Source organism: Chiroxiphia lanceolata, chromosome 11 (genome assembly GCF_009829145.1).
Source record: "Chiroxiphia lanceolata isolate bChiLan1 chromosome 11, bChiLan1.pri, whole genome shotgun sequence".
In the NCBI taxonomy this organism is placed as follows: Eukaryota; Metazoa; Chordata; class Aves; order Passeriformes; family Pipridae; genus Chiroxiphia; species Chiroxiphia lanceolata.
The window spans coordinates 7,221,075-7,237,940 of record NC_045647.1 but is presented as its reverse complement, the minus strand read 5'-3'; the positions used below and the strand labels follow the sequence as shown (position 1 = coordinate 7,237,940).

The following is a 16,866-nucleotide window of genomic DNA, read 5'->3' as shown; positions in this document are numbered from 1 at the left end:
CTAGCTGGCTCTACTTATCTGGTATGGAACAGATCCAGAAAAACAAGAGACATTACTGCAGCTTTGAAAAGTCTGAATACTGGGTTCTATCAATTAAAACTTTATAGGAAGTGGTATGTGTGGGAACACACAAAACAGAGACTCATTAGCTGACCACCTGGTGAATTCAAGAGTTCTCATTTATTACTCTCACTATTCTGAAGAAAGATCAGAATTTTCTTCTATGTAGGACTGTTTGAAACTTAAACCTTTAAACTCTAAGTATCTGCTTCTTGGATGGGGAACAACCAAAACAGCTTCCAGTAAGTAGTAACAGAAACCCAAAAATCGTGAGGTCATATTTTGGTTTTCAGAACAGTTCATCAGAGAACAGTAACAGCCCCTCAGCACTGAGGGGTCCAACCTTGAGCAGGCAGCAGCAATTCAAAGCCAGGAGATAAGTGGGGAGGGGAAATTGTCCTGTCTGTGGCACAGCAGCTTCCAAATGTTGGGACTCTTCTTTGTGTACACCTACCTGTTGGGGTTACTTCAAGCACTGGAGTTGCAGTGAATACTGGCAGTAAATGGGTTCTGTTGCCAAGTGCAGCAGCATCAAACAGCTCACAGAGCTCAGTCACAGACTGTCTTTGGGAGGAGGGGAAAAAACCCTCCAGGCAGGCCAGCAGGGTAAACAGCTGCTGCCTACAGCCAGAAACCATGTGTCATCAGCCTGGCAGCAGCCTATGTGAGACATTCATTCCTCAGCAGCTGTGAAGGAAGAAATCGTAACCCCTGCAGTACTTGATCAGTTGTGTCACACTGCAGTGGTCACTTCCACAGCTCCTGCCATCACTCTGACCTCTGCAAATCTAACCCAGGCAGGAATTACAAATGTAATACTTTGCTCACGTGCTGACTTCCTGTAGTTTTAAGGGAGAGGCTACTTCAGTTAAAGATGTTCCCAAAGTTTTAGTCCATATAGTTTCTGTGGTTATATTATTTCTTCACCTCAACCACTTGTATCCTTATTCCTTCTCCCTTAAAGTGTAACCCCTTTATTGCAAGAGTTTGTCCAGTCTGGACAGTCCACAATCTTCACTAAAATTTTTGGCTACTTTACTATTATGCAACTGATTCTTTTCACCTCTGATTCCAATACAAAAGTCTTAAAAAAGCAAGCATGAAATGGCCATGAGTTCTCTCTGTTCACAGGTTGTGACCCTGCTTTGCTATTCAATATTGAACACTGTATAAAGAGGCAAGGAAAGGAACAAAGTATATTACCAAAGAGATCACCAATGGTATAATACATTTAATAAATGAACTGGGTTCCGTACACCCGAACAGAACAGTGTACATAATGAAGTGGAAAGTAAAAACACTACCTCTCCTGCTAGTTATTTTTTTCCCTACAGTATACCAAGTTATACAATATATTTATAGGTTACTTCCAAAATGTTTTAAACATCTAAATCTTGCATTCCCTTGCATTAAAAAAATTACATATTAATTACTCTGGAAAGTTTCTGAATTCTGTTTAGCAGCAAATCTCCTTTCTTGATGGTTTCTTGGTACTGCCAATTCTTGCTATCGGGCCTAGGAATTGTGAGGGGGGGAAAAAAAGGGTTAGAAGAATGTATTTTATATTAAGGCACTAAACATTTCTGTAGTAAATGTCATCAAAAGGTATACAATTGAACTGGGCTGTCAAAACCAGGAATTGTTACATACCTGTTAGTTTCTACAATCTCATTTACTTTGTCTATTTTGCAGTGCAATCGCCCAGCTGCAATAAATCTTGAAAGCTCCCTAAATAAAGAAAAAAAGTTGGTTAGATCATGTTTCACCAAGGACTTGTAGACCTGACAGCACTGAAACTGCTGCTAAACACAGCAGTGTCACCACGCTGTATTTCTGAAGCAGCACCCTATGTATTTTCATAAGGTATCTTATCTTATGCATCCTCCTCTTATTAAAGCTCAGACATTGCACCCAAGATTAATCATTCTAGTGATCTGAACACAAAACCTCTTACTACTTTCTTCAGAGGCCAAAGTGTTGTACTTGATTCAGTGAAACTTATCACTCAGCTTAGCATCAACTACTCTTCAAATCCAAAGGCAGTAGTTGTGCAGTGCACCTGATTTATCCTGGGGTAAATATCTTCATGCCAGTCAATTCATTAGAAAAGTCTCTAAATAGTTTTTAAATCTTTTTTTTAAATGCTTATTTTTGTTATTTTGCTTTATCAACTGGTGGTCTACAGCACTGATGGTAGAAGAAATATTCCTGTGCTCAAGTTACACCAAGTTACAATTTGTAAGAAATTACTGGAAGCATAAGAATTAGTATGACTTTAAAGCATTTACCTTTGAATTGAATGGGTATTTGGTTTCTCTTGAAACACTTATTAATTTCGGAATATTTCAAGCAGTTTCATATTTCTGTAAGTTTTCTATATTAGAAAATCTGAAACCGCTCTGAAACAAGAATGAGTCTTGTGAAGGCATTTGAAACAAAGTGCTTCATGTACATAGAGTAAAAGTCAGTTACTCACTTCACTCACCACTTACCATGACCTAAATCTGTTGGTTTTATAGAAAAGAATTACAAATTTAGTCTGCAGCATATGATTTAAGTGAAAAACATCGGATCCTGTCCATGTACCAGAAAGCAAGCAAAACTAGAGAGGGAGACTGGCAGGGTATACAAAATGTGCAGATCCCCCAAGTTGTAACAGCTCAGTTTTTGCACAGCTGTGAACTAAGTCATCCTCTAAATTCTAAAGTTTCACAGCACACAGAGGTCAATAAACATAGCAGTATAAGAACCAATTAATTAACAAAATACTAGTTTCTCACGCTCTTCCACAGACACATAGCTTGGCATATTTAAAATCAAAGCAGAACAAAGATCTTTATTCCTAATGAGATCACCATAAATATTTAAAAGGTATAAAGTGAGATCTTTATGAACTTAAAAAGCCAAAGAACTTACTGATCTATGAATTCTACACTGACTCCAAAGGCTTCTGCCATGTATCCTAACGTCAACGACCGGTAAGACTCCAGGAGCTGGCTGTACGCGTGGATTCTCATTTCCCGCACGTAGTATCGATAGTGAGGTGCAAACAGCCAGTCTTTCTTCATCTCTTGCTCTACAATAGCTGGAAAGAAAAAAAAAAAAAGGAAAAAAAAAAGAGTCAATAATCTCTAAGAAATGCAAAATATCAGTTATGTCAATAAAACACATGGCACCAGTTAATAAGTAATGGGTGTGACCGTAGCTATATTGTATTCTTGCATTCCTCAGGATATGAAAGGGATTCTACGCTAAAGTAAATTTGTGTAATTTATATCAGTTCTGGAACCAGGTGCAGTAATAACATGCAAATAAGATTGTGGCAGAGCTAATGAGAGCCTGTTAATCAACACAGAATCCTCCTGTCAGGGGTGAGGGGTATCACCTCGCTGAAAGCAGGAGCTGCATCTGCCGTCTTGCAGGAGCTGTGCGGTGCTGGAAAACGAGCAGAACTTGGTATGTAACTACTTAAAGAAACGTTCTTACCCAAAGCTGTGTAAGGAAATAACATTAACTTTCTGCTACTAGCTCTTAAATTAGTTACAAGGATTTCCATGCACTGAAGTAATTTTTTTTCCGGACAGTTTCAGTTCTCAGATAGGGATAAGGCCAGCAGTAGGAAAACGCTGTCCTTTAACTCAGTCTCATCAGGCCTTGCGTTCCACAAAACGAAGTGTTCTTTCTAAATATCTTATTTTCTTGTGTTCTAAATCTCACAGAAGGAAAACAAGCAGTCTCAGAACTGGCAAGAATGAGTTTTATGAAAAGCTTTTCTTTGGTGTCACCTTTTTAAACAGAAACCAGAGCAGAAGCCAGCAGGAAACAATGAAACTTTCTCTGTGAAACAAAAAAAAAAAAAAAAAAAAAAAAAAAAAAAAAACAAAAAAAAAAATAATATCTTGTACAGGTTGAGATTTCTGGGCCTTTAGACTGCAAGTTCCATTACTTCTTTGGAAGACAAACCTTTCAAAACTTTCCTGACCTGGCTCTTCAGGTAAGACACTGTTTCACAGCCATTTTCAAAATGCTTTTCCACCTAATCAATGTGACCTTTCACAAAGCTCATTGGATGCGAAATTTTTCTTCATTTGTTTGAAAAATCAAAGCAGGAAATTTTAGGTCACTGTTAAAAAAATCCCTAGTTTGTTTTTTTTCTGCATGTAGCTCTAGTTCTAGACTGGAGTTGTGGAAACAACTAACTGAAGAAACAAATAACTGCAACACCTGAAACAGTGTTGTAGGACAAAACCCAGCCTCACCTAGTGACTGGAAAAAGGCTGCATAACGGCATTCGTAAAGGGAGAAGAGATACTGTCGTACAGCTGGCAAACTGTGCAAGGCTTCCAGGATCTCAGCTCCTTTAATAACCTGAAAGCAAACAGACATGTTTAACCACCACTTTCAGCCTGGAGATGGACAGGTTAAGGAAAGGCTGTGTCGGTTTGCACCAGTGTTTCTACCTGCTTTCCTTACCTTCTCCCTAAGGTCAGGCCTGTCCAAGGCAATCATGCTGACATAGACAGTGTATGTTACAAACGTTTTGTAATCCATCAGTTCATAGGATGTGAACGTCGAAACTGTATCAAGGAACAGCTCTGCTGCTTGTTTGAAGTCTCGAATTGCTACACAGTAAAGGCCCTGGTAAACCTTGAGGCGGTTTCTCCTGTCCCAGTCTCCTCCTTCTTCTATTAGACTTAAAATAGAACAAAGAATATTTACTTATGTAAATGTGTCATGTCATAAGTTATACAAAACAAGTATGAATCAACTGATACCATGACATTAGAGACAGAATAACTCAGCTTATGTTACAGCTTGTTGAAACAGCCCAGGCCCTGTACACCTGTTGGGTAGGAAAGTATCTTCCTTGGGACAGGAGAGGCCAGATACTTTTGCACAGTGCAAGTTCAAGCTGAAAGGACAAGGTAAATATTACTGTCAGCCTCAGCTGTGGCAACAGTTTTCCACTGCCTTTGCTGCTAAAAACAAAGCTGTCCAACTGCAGCATAGAAAAAATGTTACAAGTTGCCATTTTTTAAGAATCATATTAACACAAAATTGGAGTGGCTGTAAGTAGGAGAGGAGCACAGGCTGAGTCACACTTAAAATGGGAGCAGGGGGTGGGCTACAAATACAAATGAAGCCAGCTGCTAGGAAACAGCTGCCACAAAATATTAACCTTGCTTTTCTCTTCCCCTTCATAAAAAACTCTAGGAATAGGAAGTACAAGGTAACACCCACCCATCACTGTGATTCTGTCTCCCAACCAGTCCCAGTCATTTCTGGACAGAAAGGTATTTATATTCCATTTCTTTTGTTACAGCTTGTTTCAAGAGTGCTTTAGTGCACTCAAGACAACTCCAGCAGTACCTTTTTGCCTTTTCAATGTTCCGTGTGATGAGGTCATTATCCATATAAAACAAGCCAATCCTTAGGAGATAGAACACGATATCCAGACGATGTCCCAGTGCCACAGTTTTGTCGTAAGTCTTGCGGAACGCAGTCAGAGCTCCCTCCTAGCAAAAGAGTGTTTTCTACCATAAGAATGTTAAAAGCCCCTACAACACTTACAAAATGCCCCTAGTAAGAACACATATTGTCTCCTCCTGCCAGTTGTGACTTTGTCAGTTTCCCATAACTTTCACTTTATGGATTCTGAATAATCTTAAAGAATCAAAGTTTAAATCACATTAGAAGAGCTGATTCTCGTGTATATTTTAAAGCTAAGGACTATGAAAATCTACTCTGTAACTTGAAATTAAGCTGCAAGATGTAAATAGCTTAGAAAAGTTTAAAGGCACAAGGAAAGTGAAAATTGATATCTGCAAGTGGAAAATAACTTTTTACCTTGTCAAGAAAAAAAGGTTTTCTTTTAGGAGCTAGGGTTTTTTTCCCAGATAATTTAAATTTCAGTAACACCCTTCCCTATCTGCCATCCACACTTGAGCTGTGCCAGTAAGAAAAGGTACTGCAAGTCCCCCAGCGCTCACTGGGACCTGCCCAGCTAAGAGGGTTACCATGCAGTGTGTTATATGAGTCCATAAAGCCTGTGCCATCACCAACCTTGTCCCCAATCCTGCACAGGTACTCAGCTTTGGCCATCATTGCATCCCGGATTTCACTTTCCCCCAGGATCTTCTCCGCATCCTCTAACTCGTTGTCGAGACGTTTCAGCTCCTCCTCATTGGCTTTCTTCATTTTGTTCAGCAGATCCGTGTCCATCTGCCACTCCAGGGACTTGCACAGGGCTTCGTAGTACGGAGCCATGTCTGAAAGAGAAGCAGGAGGAGCTCTGCTGTTAATTGCTGCAGTGACTGTGTGCATGTTTCCAGGACAACACCATCATCAATGCCAGCCACAACCCTCCTGTGACCAGGTACCTGTTAAATCCAGACATGGCACAGACAGTGTTTCTGCAGACTTTGCCCCTCACACTTCCTTTTGCTGACCCTTTTCCATCACTGCTCTTTACACCTCCCCCATTTGCACTTTCCCTGCTCTGGGCTGGGGCAGCCTCACCTGGAGTCCTGGGGGCAGATTTAAGCACCACAATACAAGAAGGATATTAAGCTGTTAGAGAGTGTCCAAAGGAGGGATGTGGAGATGATGAAAGGCCTTGAAGGGAAACCGTATGAGGAGCAGCTGAGGTCACTTAGTCTGTTCAGCCTGGAGAAGAGGAGACTGAGGGGAGACCTCAAAGCTGTCTGAAACTTCCTCATGAGGGGAAGAGGAGGGGCAGGCACTGATCTCTTCTCTGTGGTGACCAGTGATAGGACCTGAGGGAATGGCATGGAGCTGTGTCAGGGGAGGTTTAGGTTGGACATTATAAAAAGGTTCTTACTTAGGGGGTGGTCGGGCACTGAACAGGCTCCCCAGGGCAGTGGCCACGACCCAAAGCCTGACAGAGCTCAGGGAACATTTGGACAACACTCTCAGGCACGGGGTGGGATTGTTGGGGCTGTGTTGTGCAGGGCCAGGAGTTGGACTTCAATGATCCTTGTGAGTGCCTTCCAACTCACGATATCCCATGCTATTTATCCCACTGCGAGCACAGCAGACCCCGGCGCTCAGCTCAGGACTCTCACGATACCAGCACGACACAACAGCGGTAAGAGCCGGGGACAGGGCACCGCACCCATATGTCCAAACCCTCCCTGCCCCACCTCACCCGCCTCGCCACCCTGCTCTGGGGCTGTCCAGGCTCAGGGGAGACAACCTCGGGGGCAGAGTGACCACGGGCTGCTGAGGGATGTGCACACACACAAACGCACAGCCCCACACACCCACTGCCACCCGCACACATCCTCGGGGTGGTGACCAGACACAGCCACACCGCCTCAGGACAGACAGACAGTCGGATCCGGACGGACGGACAGATCCCCTGGGCAGCACTGCCTGTGCAGGGACAGACCCCCCGCACCCCCAAAACCCCCGGCCCACACTCACTGTGCAGCCGCACCGCCGCCATCAGCTCGTCGCGCGCGGCGGGGTCGGGCGCGCGGGGCCGCAGGCTGAGCAGGAAGCGGAGCTGGGCGATGCGGAGGTCGGGGTTCTTGGGCAGCCCCTCCTCCTCCAGGTTCTCCAGCGGCATCGCGGCGGCGGGAGGGGGGACGCGGGACACGGGACACGGGCCGGGGCTCGGGGCCGGGCGGGCGGCGCGCGCAGTGACTCAGCCGCGACCGGCGGAAGCGGCCGCGAGGTTCCGCCGCGCAGCGCCCCCTGCCGGCCCGGAGGACCCGCGCGGGTGAGGGCGGCGGGAGCGCCGGCAGGGGGCGCTGGGGAAGAGCGGGGCTGCCACAGGAACGGGGCCGGGAAACAGGGCCGGGAACACGGGGGGACAGAGCCACGGAGTCACAGAAACACAGTCACCGAGTCACAGTCACGGAGTCAAAACCACAGAAAGACAGAGTCACAAAATCACAGTCAGTCACAGAATCACAGAGTCACAAAAGCAGAGTCACGAAATCACACCATCACAGGATGAACGGGTCAGGACGAAAGGGGACACAACGGGTCATCTGCCCCCACCAAGTGTCTGTGCCAAGTTTTATAGATGGGACATTTGGGTGCAACAGTGTATTCGTGTCTTCACCAGTCCCTGCATGTGGAGCTGTTGAGGTTCAGCCCCATGTGATACCCCAAGTCAAGCTCTTTTTTTTGTCTTTTAGAACACTGTGAGTATCAGCCACTGTTTTCCCTTGGAAGTTTACAACAAGATGAAAACACAGTTGGTGCTTTTGGAGTGTAACACGGCTGGATGGCGGGGCAGGCACGGGGTGCTTGGCTTCTACAAAGGGCATTTTTGGGTCCCCAGGGCTATCCTGTGGGATGCAGGATCCCATGCAGTGCAGCCTGGACCATGCTTGCTGCACTGCTGAGCTCCTCCAGGCACGTTTTGGTTTTATTTGCTGGAATTTTGGTTTAAATGCAACTCTTTTGGCTGGTGCCTCTGTTTTGGATTTGTGTTTTGCATCTGGGTGACAAAAGAAACTGACTGTTTTGGCACTGTGTGTTCCTAAGATTGGCTTCTGTATCTTGAGTGTGAATTATTTAGAAGTTTACTGGAAGGAACAGTTGCCTGCTGTGTTTTTGATACGTATTTTTTGCATTGATTCCGATTTTTTTCACTTCATTTAAGTCATTGGCTTGTAGTTCTAGTAATCTAGAATAAAATAAAGGAGAAACTGTGTTTTAAGTCAGGCAGCTCCTTTGTTTTTTTAGGAGCAGTTTTTTCCTTTGTCTTCTGTCTCTTTTTTTTTACTTGAAATTGCTTTTGCATTGATTGTGCAATGAGGAATGGCTTTGATGCTTTGCAGAGAATGGCACGTAGATCTTTTGCAGCACTGTTTATATTATTTGCCTGTTGGCCTTTGCATTTGCTCAGAGACCTATTAATTAGTTTTATTTATGACAGACACTTTTAGGCCTCTTGCATATTTTTCTTTTGAATCTTGTCCCCAGCTCTATTCCTTGGGCAGTGTGCTCCGGAGCTGTGGAATGCTGTTTATTCTTAGCATGCCTTGTTTGGGAAGAAAGGGATGGTTGGGTTTTTTTCTGCTAAGTAAGGCTGATGTTCCAAACACTCAGGCACTGTACACATGGGTGAGTTTAACTTGTGTGAGCGGCTGAGATGGGACTAGCTCACAAAAATTGAAGAAAAAAAATTGAAAGAGTTTTAATGTCCAATTATTGCAGCCGGTCCCTCCAGCACTGGGTGAAAGGTGGAAAGTATGTGCAGTTCCCTTGTAAGCAGATAACCTGGCTGACACTGCAGCACTTTCCCTAATCCCTGATAAATATTGGTTTGTAGCCGCAGCTGGAGGTCTGCCCTCTTCCAAAATTTGCGTTTTTCACAGCCATTATACCTCTGGCCATTCTTGCTGTCCATAGAAACACCCATACCTTGTCAACTCCACTGGGTTTTGGCATCCTCAGCTCATTGTGGCAGTAAAAGCCACAGATTCATTATGTACTGTGGGAGAAAAAAATTCTTCAACCTCCCATTTCTGGATTTACCACTTTTTAATTGGCCCCAAAATAAGTTGCTAGGTGTGACAAGAGTAAGGGAGCTCAGTTTTAATTTTCTTGGGTTTAGTTATTGCTGAAATGTCATGTTTTGGTTTGTAACCATAAGAAACACTAGTTAATTAACCCACTCCCCCCCCCCCCGCATTTATTGTCTGTAAATATTTGCCCACGTTTTCATATTCATGTATATTCCAGCAATAACAGAGAGAAAAAGGGTCCAGCTACATGCATGTTCACAGCTAAACATGAAAGAAAATTAAGAGAGAATATTTATATCTCAAATATTTATACGAAGAATAAGGCCTTATGGTGACCATAATTCTCATGTGATCTTACAGTATTAAAAAGGATCCGAATAATTATTTAAAAAAAAAAATTTCCCCAAAATAGACCTCAGATGATTGTTTCCTTCCCTGCAAGATGCATCGGTGCTGCAAGGAGCCCTGTGGTGGCTCCCAGTAACTCTAATGATGCTCTTCCTTGAAGAGTAACAGTATGGATATCCTGCAGGTTGTTTACATGGCATAATACACACTTGTGATCCAGCTGGAAGTAGGAGCCAGCCCCTTTTGCAGCTGGCAGGTGCTCCTCAGAACTCCCCTATGGCTCTGCACCCGCAGAGCACAAATCCTGTCCACCTTCCTGCTTGCACCAGCCCCAGGAGTGTCTCTGGTGGCAGTCAGGGCACTCAAGGATGTCTCCTCTGACTGATGGTGATTTTGGAGGAGGGCAGGTTTGTCAGCCCCTTTAGCTGTGCAGTCAGGCTTAAAACCAGCAAAACACAGTGGTATTTGCTGCTGACAGGCCAGTAGCCCGTTGTGCAGCCGATGGCTGCACTCCTCTCACAGGGAGCAGAGGTCTGCCATCCCCTCGTTAAACCAAGGGGTATTGTAGCTCCCTGAGATTTTCCTCCTCGTGGCAGAGGGTCCCTGTCCCAGGGCACTGTTGAGGATGGTGCAGACCCTGCGCTTTCCCAGTGCTGCTCATGCACACGGAGCAGTTCGTTTGCAGGTTCCTTGCAGTTCCGTGGTGGACATATCTTGTGTGGTCAGTGCCCCAGACAATTACAGGTGAGCATGGGCAACCCAAGTAACGCCACCCTTCTCCTTAATCATTTTTGCAGCCGTGGGAGGCCACAAACAGGGCTGGAAGTGCAAATACGGATTTCCAGATCTCCTCCTTCCCCAGAAACAGCTGTTACTAAATGCTACCCAGAGCAAGGTGGCTTTCCGTGAGCTTGAGTGAGGTTGTTCTGGTTGTGTCCTGGTCCTTGGAGCCGTGCCCAGGCCACCCAATGTCCAGCGGGACAGTCGGCTGCAGCGTGTGTGCCTGGGACTGAGCTGCCACAAGGTGCCAGTATTTCAGAGCAGTAACTGCACCGCGTCTTTACCTTCTGGGTGTTTGCTTTGCTGGGCTGTTTTTCCCCCTCAGTGTGCCAAGTGAAGCCCTGTTATCACTCAGCAAACGGAAAGTTTGGGGAACCTCCAGCCTTCTGCAGGGGCACAGCTGGGACAGACCACCCGAAACTTGCCCTGTTCCCCTCCCCAGACACTGCCTGGTGTCCAGACCCCTGTGTCCAGCCAGACACTGACTTGCTGTTGGCAGGGATGTATAACATACCTGCTTATGACAGTGTTTTGCTTCTAAGAGCCATCCTTGGAGCCAGAGTCTGCATCTGTCACCTATCCCTCTGCTCATCCAGCCCCACTGGGTGTGGGGGCTCCTCTCTCCCAGCCCACAAAGGGAAAAGCTCCCATCACCTCAAGGTGTGTGGCAGTTTCCAGCAGCAGGTCACAGAGCGCTCTGCTTTTTTCTTCAAGGAGGTCCTGGGGCCCTACCTGGCTCTCCTGGGCTTCAGACACAGGGACCACCCTGGCCTCTGCCAACAACTCAGAATCTGCAGCAGAACCCAGGACTGCTTCTGAGTGACTTTAATTCCAGGCGTGGAAGGCGTGGAGGGTCCTGGAGCTGTTTGGTGTGTCCGTGCTGTAACGAAGCGCTCTTTGTGCACAGCCATCACGCTGTGAGCTGCAGGCTCACCTCAGCAATACCAATTATGCTTCCGTACCTTGCTGTCATCCTCAGGCACCTTCAAGGCTCATGCATTTGTTTCATTTCAGGGCTGGTTTAACTGAACTTGGGAAAAGATGGCACTTGAATCACGTCTGGCTTCATTCTTCATCCTTCAGTAGTGGAAGTGTTGACAGCAATACTCACAGCTGCACGGTATAAACCTACAGGTGTTAGGCATTGATTTCTTTCGAATAAGCTCCTAGAAGTTGCCTGTTTTCATAGGTAATTATTGTTGGCATAGACATGGCTGCTGTGTCTGGAAGTCTGGCTCTCAGAAATTACAGTCGGTATCAACAAGGAGTGAAAGGCACAGGGTCGAACCCTTTGCTAGGGCAGGTCAGTGAGCTGGTTGGTTTTAGACAAGCCCTGATACCAGCATAAAGACAGTTAGAAAATGTCCCTGCAGTGGGATTTCTGCATCTCTTGACCTCCCTGATGTTCTTTTGTCACCCTTTCCATATTGCTAATTGCATCTGATCAGCCAGGTATCTGTTTCACGGCAATTAGTGTCATTTATTTACCTGCATGTTTTCAAATCAATAAATCCTTGTTTTGAAGGACAATTTTTCACCAAATTAATTCCTTTACAGCATTAGAGTCAGAGTGTTCCAACAAAGAGCCATGTTGTGTCAGTTTATTACCCTGGGAAGAGGGGATGAAACTGCATTGTTATTTAGAGATCTGAAAATGGCCATGAGAAATCAAACTGGCAGGTAGGGACGAGACAGCAGGGAGCCTGTTCCTTTGCTCCATGCCTCTGGCAGCCCTGGGTGCAGTGGAGGATGATGCCAAACTGCTGCCTAGGGCTGTATATATTTAACACCACTGCTTCAGGAAATCTTGAGGGGGAAGCCCTTTTTGAACAACCCACTGTATCTGCTGCCATGAAGAGACATACAGGAAGACACAGCTCCTGGCTGGAATGGCTGTAATGTGGATTGGGAGAGAGAGCTGCCAGCACAGGGAAGTGAAATCCTGTGCCATATCTGTCCCATCATCAAACCAAGAGACATTGAAATTACATTTGTGAAGATGTGTAAATATGCGCACACTCAAACGTTTTGGGCTTGAACCTTTTGTCAGGTCCTGTGTCCCAGCCTGCCTGTTATTGAGCAGAGTGGTGGATGCAGACTTTGGACAGTCTGTAGGAAATGGTATCCTGCAAACCTGAGTTAAAACTGAGGTCTATTTACTGGATCTGTTCTCCTAAGTATAGATTTACTTTCAGAAAATGGGTACTCTAGACCAACCCACTGATGTATTTGTTTCATACACAGCAGCAGCACCCAGTGTTTCCTGTGAAAAGTGGCATCAATATTACCAGAGGCTGGTGCTGGATCTGGCCCTTGCTTTCCCACATGGAGCACAAATATTGATACCTCCTCCAGACTGATGTGACAGTTTTTGGGGGGGTACCATCCACAAGGTAAGGTGTGCTGCTGTTTAAGGTATCCTATTGCATGTAGAAATCCACAAATCCTCATTAAGATTTCTCAGCTCCAGCTGTGTCTGTCTGCCTTTGTTTTTTAGGTAATTTGTGCTGTACACTTTCACCCCATGATTGCTTTCATTGTATATGGATCCTTCTGTTGGGTACTTCTTTGTTGACTATGATTACTACCACATCAACTGAAAATGTTCCTGTACTGTATAATTAACTTTATCTGCTTAGCTACAATGCCTCTCACTGGTAATTACACACACTTCAGCTCTTTCACTATGTTTCTAAGACTCTAAGAAATGCTGATTACTCTTGCCCAATCTCTGTCCAAACTGGAGGGACTTTACATGTCTAAAATTATAACTTTTTCCTTGCAACAGCCCTGGCGTAATGTGGATATTGATGGTAGTACATATAAGATGATCTTTAAATAAACCATCTGTTTGGAATTCATTTGGGTTTACATGTGCTGGTGGCAAAAAGCTTGTTTAAATCCTCAGGTTGTTGGCTGGTTGATGTGATAGTTATCAGTTTACTGAGATAATTTGAAATGGAGAGCAAGGAATTTGAAATCTTTCAGTCCTCTGGGGAGTTACTCCATTTTCCTCCTCCTTAGCTCAGCCTTGTCAGCCTTCCCTGCGGTGCCTTAGTGACTTTTGTCCTTTGATGATTTTTTTAAACCTCTTTTTCTCAGGCAACAGTCTCATGTGATTATACTCTCTGCCCATCAGCCTGCATTTCTGTTTTGTGTTCTAATGCCTTTGAACACACTGGTCAGCTTGAACCAAGTTTGATAGATGTCATGAGCTCTCTGTAATGTCCAATTCCTCGAAGTCACATGCAGATCAGAGAGGACAGATCTAGACTGGAAGGATCAGCCATTCTGGCTCTAACCAACACCATCCAGCCCTGCAATGACTCTATTTCTGTGCCTCTCGCTCAGCTGGTGTTTAGGGAATGTGGCCAGCAATGAGGACTGCTGTGTGGCCATTGCAGGGTGTGTGGAGGGAAATGTATAGGAGTGAGGAGCATAGGAAGGAAGAGCTGGGAGTCTCACCATCGTGAGGATGAAGTGGGGAGAAGGGGTATGGGATCCATGGGAAAGCAGCCTTCATCCCTGACTGCTCACAGAGCAGCAGCTGCCTCTGTAGTTGCAAATATTGATGTATTTTCCACAGCTTCTTTTCAAACACACAGCCTGTTCTGTTTTGTTTGTTTTTTTCACTCTTTATAACACAAGTGAGTTTCACATCATGCAAGGAAAAGCACTTGGCTGAGAAGTGTTGTGTAACTTCTATTAAAATCTCGTAACAAAACAGGCACACATTTATTAATCAATTGAAGTGGTGTTTGACACAAACACCAGTGTGATGATTTAACATTGTATTGTCTTTTAAAATAAACCCAATGGTGAAGTGACTACAATGCGAACATTATAGGTTTACAGGGCAAGGGACTTCTCTAAAACATGAGGGAATTTAGCTCTGGCTGTTGCTGCAGGCTTTTGGGGTTCCTGGAGAGCACCTGCCAAATGCCCATTGAACATCAGTTTGACTGAGGAAGGTGCTTTTATTTCCTTCTCCCGAGTGCATTACAAGTCGCAGAGCAAATGGGATGTGAGGGTAACACACAGTGCTGTGCTTTAGTGCCCCAGCACTGATCTCCCTAAATGTTGCACTTTATGTTTACTAATAGGCAAGTAGCCAACCACTTCAGTTTGGGTGAAAATAACTGGATTATTACTTTAGGGGGTTTTATGTCCATTTTAATAAGTGTGCAGAAATTCAAACCATCTGGAACTGAGAGTCTGTGTCTGTGCAGTACTGGAGGATCCTCCTCAGTTAATGGAAACAGCTTTGCCATCACACAGAGGTACCTGAGTGACTTTGGGAAGCAGAGTACTTAGATGCCCAATTATCTTCAGCATATCTCTTTCTTTTATTTGAAAGACTAACCCGACTTTCCCAGAATAGGAATATCCTTCATCCGGTAGAGGTGAAGAAAACTCTCCAGATGATTTACATCATGTCTTGAGATCAAACCTTCAAAGGTCAGCGAGAAGGGCCTTAAGCAAGGGAAGCATGATTTAGCCCTCTATAAATGCTACTGTTATTAGTGGTATTACAGCAATATAGGTGACTTCTGATTGCATATTTAATCTTCTTGAGCTGTGATTTGACATTATTGAGTAAAAAAAATACGTGCAATTAATTCCTTTTGGTGTCTTTCCATGCTGTAAATTCTCAGAAGTAAAGAAACCTGTGCCTCAATGGTATTTCATAAATACCTGGTTAGTGCCCTGTAAAGCCCCAGCAGCATCCAGTCTCTGCTGCCATGGTAGTTATCCACCCATCTCCGTGTCTTGCTGCTCTGCAGTTGGGGCTGCATTTAACTGTCTCCTTGTAGCTGATTAGAACTGCCTCTTCACTGGGGTTATTTTTCTCCCCATTTTCATTTTCCTTTCACCTCTTCCCGGACCTTCACCTCCTCATCTCTTGCTCTCTGGACCTTTCTTATTTCCCTGTTCCTTGCACTTGGGGTTAGCAATCGCCTCTGGTAAATGAGATTATTCACTCACTGTTGCCTCCTTTTGGGGTGTCGTCTGAGTTACTGATCATTATATTTTACATGGTGTGGATATGACCAACTTCTAAAATCCCCCCCACAACTCACATGAACCCAATGCAATGCCAGAACACCTCTGGTACTCACCTTGAACAAAGTCTTTTTGTCTTGTCTGATGAGATATACTGCTTGGCATTTACTAGTGCACATATACCATTTGCTGTTGCAGGATTATTCCTGGTTATTCACTGTTCCTTCCAATGTGGCATAAAAAATGGAGTGGGATTATCCTGGCCCTAGCCAGCAGTGTGTGCTGCTGAATGATGTAACATATATTCAGCTGCTTCTCGCACCTTCCAGCTAATGTTTTTCCCTGTTACAGCTCAATTCATTCCTTTCCAAGTGCATAAATCGCCCTCTAATGTTTTCCTAGTGTGACCCGCGTGACAGTACCTCCACTCTCACCTGCTTTCCTCTGTGTTCACACTGAATCCCACCCTGCCATGCCCGGCATAGTCACATAGAGGTTGTAACTGCTGCTCTGCTTTCTGGACTGGCACCCCTGCTCCTTCCCCTGTGCTTGCAGCTCCTTGCACCGACAGTTTTGGCTGGCAGAACATCCCTGAATGTGCCCCTGTCCATCTGACACAGGGAGGTGTTCCTCACAGCAAAGAAAAGGCTCTTTGTGGAATGCAGTTTGCTGCTTATTTGAGCAGAGACAAAGGTGTCCTGGTTTGTGGCCATCGATCCTTTCTGTTAATTGCCGAATACCTCCCCATCAGCTGGAGGCCGTACCCCTTCTTTCCGCCCATCAGGGCTCTCTGCACACATGCTGAGCTCCATTTCATGCATTTTCTGATTATTTCAGTTCTTTGGCATCTGTCCATTCTGCTGTTGGGTGGCTGGATCTCACTCTCCCTGTGTGTTTTCTGGTCACAGCCATCCTTGGGCAGATGCCATTTAAACACTGGTCCAACTCATCAAACAACTTGCTTTCCTGCTCAAGGCCTTGGACGTCAGTCAAGTTAACCTCTGAGAAACCCTCTCATCTTCAGTTTGGTGCAGGAAGTATTTTGTACTGGCCTCTTTTATTCAGTATTATTTTCCCAGAAGGGTATATATATAGTTACATATCTAGTTATATATATAGTTACAAAAATGCATTCTACCTGTATATATGTAATCACACACACGTATAT

General features: G+C 44.8%; 1 protein-coding gene across 1 annotated transcript; it reads right to left on the bottom strand.

Annotated features, from left to right (window-relative positions):
- Window positions 1-1,265: 1,265 nt before the first annotated feature.
- Window positions 1,266-7,753, bottom strand: PSMD6 (proteasome 26S subunit, non-ATPase 6). Its single transcript, XM_032698679.1, has 8 exons — window positions 7,507-7,753; window positions 6,124-6,329; window positions 5,431-5,576; window positions 4,534-4,753; window positions 4,320-4,428; window positions 2,977-3,145; window positions 1,711-1,788; window positions 1,266-1,575 (listed from the first exon to the last, which is right to left on the bottom strand). The coding sequence occupies exons 1-8, from the start codon at window positions 7,649-7,651 to the stop codon at window positions 1,479-1,481; spliced, it is 1,170 nt and encodes a 389-aa protein (XP_032554570.1). The 5' UTR covers window positions 7,652-7,753; the 3' UTR covers window positions 1,266-1,478.
- Window positions 7,754-16,866: the final 9,113 nt, after the last annotated feature.

Coding starts and splice junctions, on each gene's coding strand:
- PSMD6 (XM_032698679.1), bottom strand. CDS start 7,651: ATGCCGCTGGAGAACCTGGAGGAGGAGGGGCTGCCCAAGAACCCCGAC. Junction 6,330..7,506: donor GGCGGCGGTGCGGCTGCACA/GTGAGTGTGGGC, acceptor CTTCTCTTTCAG/ACATGGCTCCGTACTACGAA. Junction 5,577..6,123: donor TGTGCAGGATTGGGGACAAG/GTTGGTGATGGC, acceptor CTCTTTTGCTAG/GAGGGAGCTCTGACTGCGTT.